This window comes from Bombus pyrosoma, linkage group LG17 (assembly GCF_014825855.1).
Source record: "Bombus pyrosoma isolate SC7728 linkage group LG17, ASM1482585v1, whole genome shotgun sequence".
Classification (NCBI taxonomy): domain Eukaryota; kingdom Metazoa; phylum Arthropoda; class Insecta; order Hymenoptera; family Apidae; genus Bombus; species Bombus pyrosoma.
In genome coordinates, this window is record NC_057786.1 from 2,981,773 (window position 1) to 2,995,057 (window position 13,285).

Genomic DNA, 13,285 nt, shown 5'->3' on the forward strand with positions numbered 1-13,285 from the left:
AGCGAACGTAACATTCCAACGTTTCTGAAATGAAATTCTGAATTCTGAATTGTGGAATGAAATGAAATGAAAAACGCTACAACAGCTTTCGAATAACATGAACATTGACCGATTTCCAGTAGAACAACTGGAACGTAATCACTCGATCCAGCGACTGGACTAAGGCAAAGCCAGCTTTACTTTTTGGACCATATTTTCAACATTCGTAGGTAAGTAACTATTGTCAATGATATTATGATATGAATATTATTAAATAGGAAATTTTGTAAGATATTCGTTCGTATTTGATTCTTTATAGGGACGTAGGATATAATTTTATGAATATCTACTATTTTTCGAAAGTGTAATATGTTGAGAGGGGTTTGCTTAAAAAAAATAATGAAAATAAATATCGTAGAAGAAAGTGTCGTAAATAATTATAAGCGCTTTTACTTTTATATTTTACTTTCTCTCTTATATGAGGTTGTTGCAAAAGATTCTCTTGTTTTGTAAGGAAATAATAGATGCACGAAATTTTTGTTTTATGTTATTTTATTGAATTATTTTGTTTTATTACTACAGAATTATTTCATACATAATTCAATGAAATAATATGAAAGAAAAAATGTTGTGCATCTATTATTTCCTTATAAAGCAAAACGAAAGAAACTTTTCGGATAACCTAATATTTGTAAGCAATTTTACTTCAGAACGAAAATTGAGTGACAAGAAGTAAACAGAAAATAGTTAAGAAAGAAGTTCACTTTAATATTTATTGACGATAAATTGATAATAAATTCAATTAACCGAAAATAACAAATAGAGAATAATTAAGAAAAGATGCAACTTAGTAATCATCTAAGTCGATATCAGTATCTAGCTCAGTAGCTTTTCAATTTCTATGTCATGATTGTGAATCTCGTTTATAGCTGTAAATATGTCGCGGATTCATATTTTGTGAGGCTTTTCCAAGATTGAGGTTAGGTTTAGCTTTAGTTCTAAAGCAATATTAAAAGTATTTATATGTAATATATAATATATAATGTATAATATTATGTATAATATATAATAATTATAAATATAGCCTTTTTTAATGTATTAAAGTTTGAAAGAAATCAAAGATACTCACCAAATTGTATATGCTATTGTATTATTGTGTAATTATATATGTTGTACTATTATTATTGCTACTATAATACTTATTATACACTTATTATTACTACTATATTATACTATAATATTATATATATTACACTATATTATAGTTGATAACTTATATCACAGCTACATATTAGAGGTTATCAACTAATACAATTTATCAACTATACACTGTATTGCTGTGTGGTATACACTTTTTTTCTCTTACTTTTCTTTGTTTCCTGTTCTTGAAAGCTGCATAGCTTAAGTTCATCTAGCTAATTAAATTCGTATTTATCTGTACACATAATCTTACATCTGCTTAGCTCACATACCTAATAGTGGACACTTACATTATAGAACATATATGTACATATATAATTACTAGAACGCCTATTTACTAGATTATTATACTCACCTTTTGCATTTATTAAAAACATTATAAGATAGTACCCATTTTTATTAGCTCTTATGGTCTGTGGCTTAGATTTGCAATTGCTACTATAATGTGTACTTAAGCAAATGTGATGTTCATACTCTATGTAATATTTTTTGTAGATACAACAGCAATAAATTAAGGGCAATTTTCTTTTGTTGTTCTCATCTTACGTCAACTTGTTGAACTGCAATAACAACTTCAAAAGGGTAAAAGGATTCCTACTAATTCGAATTTACATATGGAAATTAGACTCTTTGCGGGAAAATGCGGAGAAAATTAAACCACGAAACAAGCCTGTAACAGGAACTTTTAAAAACAGAAGGAAGAAATTCGTTCAATTTGTTTTTTTAAAGCAACAATGTTAACAGTACGATATTAAGGATTACTGATAATTGGACTGCGGAAATTTATGTATTTATTGGAGATTCGAAGGTATAAAAACGTGCAAAATGCACATAATATGAAGAAATTGTTTAAATATTCCAAATAAAAGACACGTCATAATATTTAGTACGTTTCAAAGAAGCAAACTTCTATTTAAGTTTCGTTTGTTTTATCATTTTGATACGAGTATGAACTTGCATAAACATCGGCAATGTTCTAGTAACAATGTTCTGAAAATGTGGAAAAAGCGATAGAATTTAGCGAGAAAGATATTTATTCTCGTGATTAGAAAAAATATGTCTAACTTGAAAAATGGTCCTCAATTTTATAACGCACAACAACAACTGTAAGGATTAGGGAGAAACATCTGAAATTTCTCGGAAAATTATTAATTGCCAATTGATGCTAAATGCTGCGCGAAATTTTCAAAATGCTACTAACGTATCCGTAATTCAACGATTTATTTTATTTATTCCAATGCATAATAAAATGTGTATGGTAAATGCACGTATTAAAATATACCTCTTCAATTTAAAACAGTTGCATAATCCTCGACGTGTTGCAATTTATTTTATTATGAAACATAGTGGAACTTCGCTTATTCACTCTCGTTTAAACGAGCCAGCTTCTGTTTGGCGTCAATTCTATGAACCCATAACCGAGCCTTTATTCTGCAAACTGCGCGCAGCGAGCGAATCTTCGTTATACAAACTCGTCGGTTCTGCGAACGATCTTAAATAATAATAATAATAACAGTAATGATAATGAGACCGATTGGATAATTTATTCAAAGTCGTATCAAGGTCATTGGCGACCTACTACTTTTTCATTCGGTGGCTTATTAAATTGTTCAATAAAAAAATAAATTGTTCAATAAACGTTCAATACCTTAATTTCTTTAGAGAAGTTGATAATCACTTGTTGAAGCGGGATCGGCGCGGCCATGTTACTAAGATTACTGTCGACTTTATATTTCTCCCTTTTTTCATTCTACACACGGTGTCTCAATTATATGCGATCAGCTAAATATCTTCCTTGGAACAAAGTTAGATTACTTCAAGCAGCACATATTAGGTGGAAGGAATTTTTTCTCAAGATCATTTTTCAGGAGACTTCAATCTTGTCGGATATGTTATCGAGGTTATAAAAATATTTTTATTGCGTATATATATATATTTTTCCTTTTTATTATAATTATATATAATAAATACAAATAACATAAATAATATATGTATATAATACCTTGACTTGATCTGAAAAAATTTCTTCCACCGTAATATGTGCTCCTTGAATATGTAATAACGTAAATCGTAAATCAGACGATCGATTCTGAAAAGACGAGATTATTTTGGGAATAATTAAATTAAATACAACAACAGTTAATAACAAATCTACTATAAATGTTATCTGGGAAATCGAGAATCGATTTTCTAAGTCCTAAATTACCGTTCCTCTCTCGTGATCTATTCCGTTCAACAAGTAGCTGCCGGTAAAACAAAACAAAAGTAAGAAATGTCGGATGGCGGGTAATTTGAATTCATAAACACTTTTAAATTCGTACGAAGCACTGTTCAAGTTTTACCATTACACGATATGCAAATTAAAAGACAAATGTGATTATTCTATCATCAAAGTTTGCGCGTTCTGTAACGATGCTCTGCTTCTGTTGGTTGATGCGAATAGAATTTTTATGCCCAGTGGAATAATCGTAATTGTTAAAAGTTGAATGATCGTATTGAGAATTGCGAATAAATTTCTACAATGGATAAAGTTTAGTAAGCAGCAAGACGGATTGGCCAGTTTTCTCACGATATCCATTTGAAATGCATTTAGATGCATTTTAAATCGCTCTTTGCATTGTTAATGTTACAATTCATTCGCCAGACCGCGTTCAAAACGAGAAACTTACTAAAGGATTCGATTTAACTTCGCTACGCGCTTATTTTTCTGATTATTCCAATTGATGCCTTTGGTAAAGAGAAATACTCATTCGCGAAGAAACGTTCGCAATGTTACGACGTACCACGAAGTTCGCAGAATTGTACGTATTGAAATATAAGTAATTTTGTGCGGTATACCGGATCAGCCGCGTAGTAGTAATACACATATATGTTTGAGTGTGTATGTCAGTACGTGTGTGAGTATGTGTGTGATATGTGCGTGCGCAGCGTCTCGTAGAACAAAAGAATGTCACTGTTCCGTACGCGTGGTCAAAAGTGAGACTAGGAGAGTGTTGAAACACATGTAATAGGTATCTGTGAACATCTTGTAAATCATATATTAAATAAATACAAAACTATTTTATTATCATTTCTACGTGTAATGAGTGTTTCTACATGATTATTTCGGCGATTGCGATGCACAATTCTCAACAAATGAAAAGCGGCTTTGTCGATGGCTGTGTGAATGACTAGAAAGTATATAAGGTGGCACTGAAAAAAGTATTCTGCAAGAGCTGATCTATTACCCGAAGTGTTGTAATTTTTTTTTTTTTACTGTACGTAATACAAAAGTGAAGAAATCTATATTTATAAAAGCTTTCCTAGGTTTCATTTGCTTTCAAAGTAATTTCTCTTTGCAAATGATACACCGATATGGAAACTTCTTTTTTTCTGCCATTTCTTCAAACAATGCTGCAGGTCTTAATCCCTAATCTTAGTACGTTCGCTTGGTCGACCTTTCGAGCATTTCCGAATCGAATACGAAAGAGATGACCTTTCGAATGACTTTTAATTACAGGATATAGAAAGTTACTGAGACTGTAGCGCGCTCTTACGATTTTCCTTCTAACTAAGTGACACACTGAAAAAGCGAAAAGGTGCGTTTGTCCCGATGGAATAAACACGTGGTATAGTATTATAATATACTATTCTATATTATTATACTATACTATAGCTACAGTTGTACTGGACGAGCTGATGGAACGCCTTAAAATAAACGGAAGTGGTTGGTGTTGCACGCGTTTTCGTCGCCCGCATTTGTTCGAACACGTTCAATTAATTTGACTTGTTTGTCCGATCTATTGCGACCGAGTATACGTGGCCTGGATACTTCGAGCGAATGATGATTTTCTGTCGAAAGTTTCTCTAGTTTCGTCTAAAATTTCTACATGGAATATAAGAAAAGTGTTACAGGGTTTATTCGTACCATACCATTGGATTCATCCGATCGACTCAGAAAATATCAAAACGAATTATCGTCCGTAGTCTCCGCTTACGTCTTTTGAAGAAAACATTTTATTCTCGTCTTGTAATTTACCACTTCTTGGTAAGATTTTTAATAAACGATTATTTGAAAAAGCAAGTGGTAAGAATTTTTAAATTCATGTTCATTTCCTGCCATTATCAAAATTGGACTAAACAGCGTATTAGGCTAAGTGCATATTCGGATAAATAAACTCGTCGTCGAAACGATCAAATCAATTCGACATTTTCGCTCGATTTGTTGCGATGAAGGACACACATATTTTATATACAAGGTGTACAAAAAATGTTGCGGCTAAGGAGATAGGTACGTATAGATGTAACACATTTTATGCACAAGATATATAAAAATTATTTTATATAAAAATTATTACATATGAAAATTATTAAATTTACACGTACACATAATTTTTATGTATTTGTTTATATAATAATTTTACAGACTTGCAAAAAAAGACCTACAGAAAAATTGACCCTGAATTTTACACTTTGCGTCATTTTAGTTACGTTGTTATTATTTGATTTTATCGTGTTGGAGCAAAGATGCAAAAAGAATCATGTGAACAATTTGGGTCTCCTACTACTTGAACATTCCACTAATCAAACGTTCTGGTAGTTGTACAATATTTCTTGCTTGTGTTCATTGCTGTTACACAGCCTTCCTACAATTTCATATCTTCCTTATTAATTTAATACAAAGTTCATATTGTACGCACCAACATCTCGTATATAATGGCATCAAAGACGAAACGTATTTTATTAAGCGTCGAGAGGAAACAAGAGATGATTTAAAAAATTGAGAAAAAAGTGTAGAACGCTTCTTGTAAAAGTTGCAGGTACCGGAGGAATATAATAAAATAAAAATGAAATAAAAATATGTTAGATATAACCAGAAAAACTGAACTAAAAGCATACACCTGAAAGCTCTTCAGGTATTTCAAGAAGTAGGAAAAAGCTTCAGTGGAATTGAAGAAATATTTAAACTATGTGGTGTAACAGCGATATTTGTAAATTAGCTTTAAAGAAACGTCGATATTTAAATCTATTAATATATTACGCGGAAAAATGTTGAAATTTGAACATCGTTAGCCATATTAGTAAATACACAAAGAGAGAGTCCTCGACTCCAATGACCTTGACCTTCGGATATATTGCAAGGAAAAGATACTAAGTAACAATATAACAAGTAACTAACATGTTTCCTAAAAATATTTTGAAGATACGCTTAACGAAGTTTCACTCTTGATTTTCCACCGTTTCTAGTTTCTTCGCAAGCAATTGTCTTTAAAGTCTTCACATCCCATATCGTAACATCGAATACGTTAATTCTTTGATAGCAATTAAATAATCCTTATCACTTTCATTTTGTCGAAACAAAAGAAAAATTTCTATCATTCTGAACTAATGAAAACTTCCGAAATACGTTAGAAATGCTTTCACGAAATGCTATTTTTAAGAAGCGCTCGTAGAAAAGGATTTGAAATATAAAAGAAGAAGAAAAAACTTTGATACACTTTTCAGTCAATCCTTATATCTTCGTCGTCCTCTTTCTCGGATGCGTAAGCCGAGCAGGAGAATTTTAAATAGAAGTAAATAGAGGTGAGGTAATAGGTGAAACCAGTTACTGCATTTTGATACGTAATATAGCAGTCAAGCTTATAGGTGTCTCGCTGATTATAAGCCATATAAGTTATAATGTAACCAATCACCATTTGTATTAGCTGCATCATGTTAATGATAGCAAAACATATTGGTATTTTGAACTTCATTGCTTTCAAAGTGTAATAAGAATACATGCAGGAATTAATAAAGTACTCCATCACGCTGAACCATCTCATGGCTGCTGTAACCTCCATGTATGTGAAACAAAAGTAAGGAATAATACATATATGATTGTAGACATGCACATATGTCACTTCTTGTTTTTGTAACACGATGAATATCGTATCGCACAATTGTACAAGTTTCAATAGGATAAGTGCCCATGTCCAAAAGCCAGAAACAGAATTAGGGAAATAGTTACTGAAAAGAAAATAATTCTCTTCTTATTATACATAATTAATAAACATATTTGATTATCGCGTGTGAACTAAAGTAACGTATTATAATGAAACAATAAGAATTCTACTATTTTCATTTGGAAAATTACTATACGATGTAAGTATACTGTATAAATGCAAACTGGCGAGTATAATTGTTTATACCAATTAATAAGATAAAGCTCATTTCAGAAACAAATTTATAGAACTATTTTGATAATAGTACCATAAACAATCAAGTCGCCATTCATCCGGAAATATATTAAAAGGTAAAATATGAAAGTGGCATTACCTAGGTATGCAAACACTATAGTAAAGGCTACGATGGCCCAATGTAAAGAACAGCTCCGGTGCTGTTCTACTAAGTCCGATAATGGAGAACAGTGCCATTGTTCCACACCATAATGCAAATGGACGTTTCAAATCGCACTTTGGTTTATCTATCATGTAATACATCCCGCTAACAATTACGATGAAGTAAAGGATACCGCAGCCGAAGCAGGACATTAAATTATTCGATAACCATTTTTGAGTGTCTACATAAGAGTAGCTGTTCTCGAAGTTGAAAACATATGAGTACTCAGGTGTAATGACGTCCATAGAATCGTTAATATACATTGTGAAATGTCTTGCCGTTATGTTGTCAATTGACTAAAACGTACGAAGAATCGTTAACATTCTTTTTTAGAAATATGTAAATTAAAAATATTTCATAAATAATACGTTCAAAATGATGTAAAATATTCCGAGCAAAGTAATAAGATAATACAAACAAAATAATAAATTAATCATTTTTATATATAGTATTTAATTTTCACACAAAATATTATCGTAAATTGTTTACCAGTTAGCTATTACGGCTTCTTTGGAAACCTTGAAAAGCGTGTAATCCTAAAATGTGACGCAAAAGGTAAGCGATGACGAATATACTCGTCAAACACAGAGTATGTTATATGGCTGTTATAATATAGAATTAAGTTGCAGTGAAATGACCATTTTATTTTTTTATTTTATTACGGACAGGGCTCATCATAACACAAAATATTGCCATTTCTCCATGACGAGTATACGCGTCAAAAACAGCTAACTGGTTAATATTATTAGAAACTCAACGTGGTACGAACAGCAGCGATGAGTAGAGCACGACACGCAGTGGCGACTGCGGGAATTAGGTTGAGTAGATGGACGAAATGAGTAAATGCAAGTTATTGATATTACGCGTGCACTTACTGACATCCTGACGAGCTGAGCGCGGCTCGTTGATTTATACCTCTGCGTGTTCTTCTGCCATTGGTTCCTTTGTATTTTTGGAAACACGCAGAAGCCTAAACCGTTTGGGTGGCAGGAAGACAAAAAGTCAACGGTTGACGTGGAAATGTTAACGATTACCATCCACCGTTTCTCGCTTTGATAAGTTGACGACCTGTCGATGAAGCATGATGGCCCGAAGTTTGCCGATCCGGCCGGCGTACAGGCGCTAGCAGTGCCGAAAATTGCCGAACGAGACCGTTGACTTTTAAGTGTTAGAAAAACAGACGCGGCGAGCTAATCGGCCGGGAAATAAGAAACGAGGCAAAAGCTACGGTTCGCGTCTTGTTGCCAAAAAATTCTAAAAGTAGAACTTTTGTGCGTATCTTGTTATTAATATGATTGGAAGCTATTATTTCTTATTTTGAAACCTATTAGAAAATAATATTTGAAATATTAGATTGCTCCAAAAGTTTCTTTCCCTTTATAAGGAAATAATAGGTGCACAACGTTTATTGTTTTATACTATTTTATTGAATTATATATGATCCATTTTGTTCTATTACATTGAAATATAACTATTGTATTGAATTGTGTTTCGTAGTAATAGAACAAAATGGATCATACATAATTGAATAAAACAGTATGAAACAAAAAATGTTGTCTATTATATATCTCACTACTTTGTTCCGAATATTTTTAACATATTATTCATTAAATGTTCAATTTTACGTATTTTTAAAAGAAAATGTTAACAATTGCTCAGTGGGTATAAAAAATGATATTTGTTGAAAATGACAACGTGAGTTCGCGCTCGCCATCCATATACAGATGCGCTAGTTACAATAAATAGTAACTAGAAGATAGTTCTAGATACAATCGATAGGTTTAATCGATAGGTTTAAGAAATTGTTTTGTTTTTATCCCTAGTCCATGTAAGAAAGTGCAATAAAGGTTTTTCGGCTCAGAACGGTGTGATAGATTTATCTAAAGAATAAAATAATAGTTAATATTATTCTACCTTTGAATACAGAAATAACAACAATATCTCACGATGAATAAAGAGGATATTATTATCTATATCTAAATTTTTATTGCGTCGATTATTTCCTTATGAAACGAAAGAAACTTTTGCGATAACCTTACATTTCTCACTGTTTAGAAAATAAGAATTAAGAAACTTTTGTTAAAGCAACTATCAAAACATTTTCATCCAGTTTTTTAAGGATGTTAGAAAATCGTAAACATAACGTATACAATACCTTCTCACACTTATACGATATAAGCACGTTTATTGTGCTTTTGCAATGATATTTTGCTTTTATGAGCATCGTTGTTGAACAGTACCCGTTACGTTGTAAATCTTCCAAGTTTGTTCCATAAGATACATCAATCAGATCGCCACATTTTCGTTGTAATGCGATCGTTATCGCTCGGAAATTCGAAATATTCCTATTACAGTAGCACTTGAATTTTTTGAATATTTTTTCTGTCGAACAGAATAGGAAGATAAAAATTCCAAAATGTTGCTCAGTCAAAGCTGAAGTTTCACGCGTTTATTTGAGCACAAATATTTACGTCATCGTACCGCATTATCTACATCAACTTCGTCTTCATCAACATCAATTTCTTCTGTACAATGTAGCCAAAATGCAGAGAAGTCATTTGTCTATTTTAAAGCTTATAACGGATTGCTGGGCATCGAGCAGATCAGTACAAGCTAATGATTTAATTAAATCTATAATTTACCTTCAGCCGGAGTATTTTGAGAAAACCAGGAAGTTCGGTTACCTGTCACCATAATCATTTTTTTACGCAGATGGCATCAGCCTTGCCCAAGATAAAGATAACATAATATAATATATCATAATTTTAGACCTATACATAACAAGAAATTGGTATATAGTAGTAATCAACGTATTGTAAACAATTTTGTACATTTATTATATTCGATTCACATATGAACAGGGTTGATGATATCGATGATACATTGACAACAACATAGATAGATATTGATGATTAAAGGATATTAATCCTGGAAGAAACGTTGTAATGGGATTCTGTTCACACTTCAGTGCGGTTCACTGCAGACTCACTCTCATTGTGTTTATCATTGTTATGTATATATTCTGATATATCTTACAAGAAGAGGTCACAGTCGTTGGGTCATCGATTTCGATAAAATTCTTTCTGACGAGTCTAGGACAAAAATAAGTCGACCCGCATCCTACACTTTTTGTCAGTATTCATTATTTGGGAAGATATTGTTACAAAATAAATACAACCAGTCCATATCGTAGAAACAATAAGTTTGAAGCAAGTTTTGAGGAAAATACACTCTGGTGGAACGATAGCAAAACTTATGACAAAAAGAAAATAGTAATTGTTATACTACATTTACTGCAATATAAGTTGTTACAAATGAAATTCCATATGCATTTGCGTAAAATAACGATCCTAATATTGGTAAGATATAGTTAGGTTAGGTTAGATTACTTGGAGGTTGGTAACCTAACTTTTGAATCATGATCGTCCTACGCCTCGAACGAAATGAATACTACTCAGGACCCTCCCCTCTGCAACATATTCGAAATTCAATAAAATCGAAAATGAGACCTTCTTTTGCGCACAATTAGCCGAATATTTTGCGCCGTCGTGTTAAGAGAAAAAAATAACGATGAAAGTATCACACTTCCAATCCGATGGACTGATGACGGAGATGAAAATGTGGCTGCACTCGGCGACAATGTATATCGCCGAAGTGCCTAATGAGCCATCGATATCTCAACGGTCCTCCCGCCAAATGTTCGGGAAGAAGGCGTGCGTGGCAACGTCGCGGACGCCTAACAAACGCATGGATAGTGGGGATATTGAGGGGTAACAAAGGGAAAAGAAACAGATCCGATTGAAAGTCAAATTGTAAGAGCTTCAATCTTGGGAAGTCACGGCTGGAGTTCAGAAGCAAATCGTAATTAGTGTAAACCAAGTGTTAAAAAAATAAATTCTCTTTTTATTTTTTTTTATATTTTATTTTTCTTTTCATCTTCGATTTCCTTTTTTTTATTTTACGTGACAAAAGCGACGACGAATGTGTGCTCCCTTTTTTTCAAAGGTTTTATGACATCAAAGAATTTAGGTGGGCCGAGGCACGAGCAGAATGTAATTCAACCCAGCCCAAGATGTTAACAAATTTATTTGATTCAGCAGTAGGAAAGATACGGGATCCATAAATAATTTTTGAAATGTCACGTTTAAGTTATATCGTGTGTTGGGTCTGCAATGGAATGCAGTGGAGGAAAGTGTGCAAAGAGGATGTGGAGGCAGGATTTAGGTGCGGAACATGATAGGAAATGACAAATGGAAGGAGAATATGAATAGCTTATTAGGGGACAGAGATTTGGGTGTGGAACACGATAGGAAATGACAAATGGTAGGAGAATATGAATAGTGTGTTAGAAGGCAGATTAGTGAGAGAGTTATGTGTCTATCGTAGGACGTTGGACATTTGAGCATTTGGCAAAAGAACTGAGTTGCAATAAAAAGTAGAAAAACATTGTTACCATAGGCTAGCTATATATAATGAAAGGCAGTAAGTAACGTTAATTCTGAAGTAAAAAATTGATATTAATCACCATTTGCCATCTATGTACTCCAATTATAGGTTAAAACAATTACAATATCAAATTTTCACAGAAAATTAACTTTTTGAAAACTTGTTTCTCTACAAATTTATATTATTTCCTAGTCCCTACAATATCATTTTTTCATGTCATTTATTAATCGTTAAAGAATATTATGAACAAAATTTCACTTCATGCAAATTGTGTTTCAACACAATGTCACTCTGCACTAACAACACCATTATAATGTTATTTGTTGTTATCACAATCTGCAATTTTTCAATGTTTTCCATGATGCTGAATAATAAAACATGTAATTTCATTTGTGTGACTCTATCAATTACTGAAATAACAAAAATACATCGACCTAGAGTCTCACCCGTGACAGCATAAACCTGTCTCTTATGACGATAGCTTTTAACATATCGAACGTCAAGGTAGAACGCACATGTTTCTATTCTTGGTTTCTCTTGAAAATCCATTAGATTCCTCAGAATCTAAATTTTCCGGAATATTTAAATATACATCATTTTATTTTATTTTTTCTTCTTCTTCATTTGCATCCGTGAGTTACACAAAACTCACGGGATGTCCAGACCATATAACCGGTGTCTGCACCACAACTGCAGTTAACCAACGTTTTTTGCATCGTCAGCGTCGGCTCACATTTCAAAGATACCTCGAATCACCATCGTCGCATTACAACCTGTTGCCATGGACGTCAGCGACACGTGAAGAAACTATGCTCTTACGTAGTATACGTAAACCATACGACGTATGAACAGCAGTTTCTTTGAAATCGCCTGTCTGCCGTTACCTCCTATACAATGTACGGAGAGAACAGGGGACGCCATAACTGACCGTGTGGAGAGTGAAACAACATTCAGTCGGAAGGTTTGTATCATCAGACTAACACTGAATGAGCTTTGCTTTTTGTCTAAGCATGGAAAAATCCGTTTATATTATTTTCAAGATTCTTCTACGTTTTATCGTGGCGAAAATATCCACTAGTTTTGAGAAAGAATTAAGCAATCTTCAACAAATGTTCGATAAATGTGTGCACTTACATTATATGGTACATAGATGTCAGGCGTATCCAACTCGCTGATTGTGGGGTTCATAGACCAGGAATGGGCTTACACTCAACTCATGCAGCCTCTTGGCAAAACACGGTGCGAGTTAAATGTAACTCAATGTGTTAGCAATAATAATAATAGAATAAACAAAATTTAATTC

The 13,285-nt window shown here is 32.9% G+C and overlaps 2 protein-coding genes across 3 annotated transcripts in view; one reads left to right on the forward strand and one right to left on the reverse strand.

Annotated features, from left to right (window-relative positions):
* LOC122577053 (zinc finger and BTB domain-containing protein 12-like) overlaps nucleotides 1-12,861 on the forward strand; it is a 110,093-nt gene extending 97,232 nt beyond the window's left edge. For both annotated transcript variants that reach the window (XM_043748140.1, XM_043748139.1), the window contains one exon: nucleotides 12,705-12,861. In XM_043748140.1, coding sequence (XP_043604075.1) covers nucleotides 12,705-12,846 — 142 coding nt within the window. In that variant the 3' untranslated portion in view covers nucleotides 12,847-12,861. The remainder of the gene's footprint in view (nucleotides 1-12,704) is intronic.
* On the reverse strand, nucleotides 5,549-8,550 carry LOC122577054 (elongation of very long chain fatty acids protein 6-like). The gene is made up of 4 exons (XM_043748147.1): nucleotides 8,412-8,550; nucleotides 7,474-7,832; nucleotides 6,852-7,164; nucleotides 5,549-5,804 (listed from the first exon to the last, which is right to left on the reverse strand). The coding sequence occupies exons 1-4, from the start codon at nucleotides 8,415-8,417 to the stop codon at nucleotides 5,739-5,741; spliced, it is 744 nt and encodes a 247-aa protein (XP_043604082.1). The 5' UTR covers nucleotides 8,418-8,550; the 3' UTR covers nucleotides 5,549-5,738.
* Nucleotides 12,862-13,285: the final 424 nt, after the last annotated feature.

What these genes read in the sequence shown, in the direction of transcription:
- LOC122577054 (XM_043748147.1), bottom strand. An exon ending in TATAGTGTTTGCATACCTAG is followed by an intron (nt 7,165 to 7,473) that starts GTAATGCCACTT and finishes TTTTCTTTTCAG; the next exon opens with TAACTATTTCCCTAATTCTG. An exon ending in TGATGCAGCTAATACAAATG is followed by an intron (nt 5,805 to 6,851) that starts GTGATTGGTTAC and finishes ATGAAATTGTAG; the next exon opens with GAAGGCTGTGTAACAGCAAT.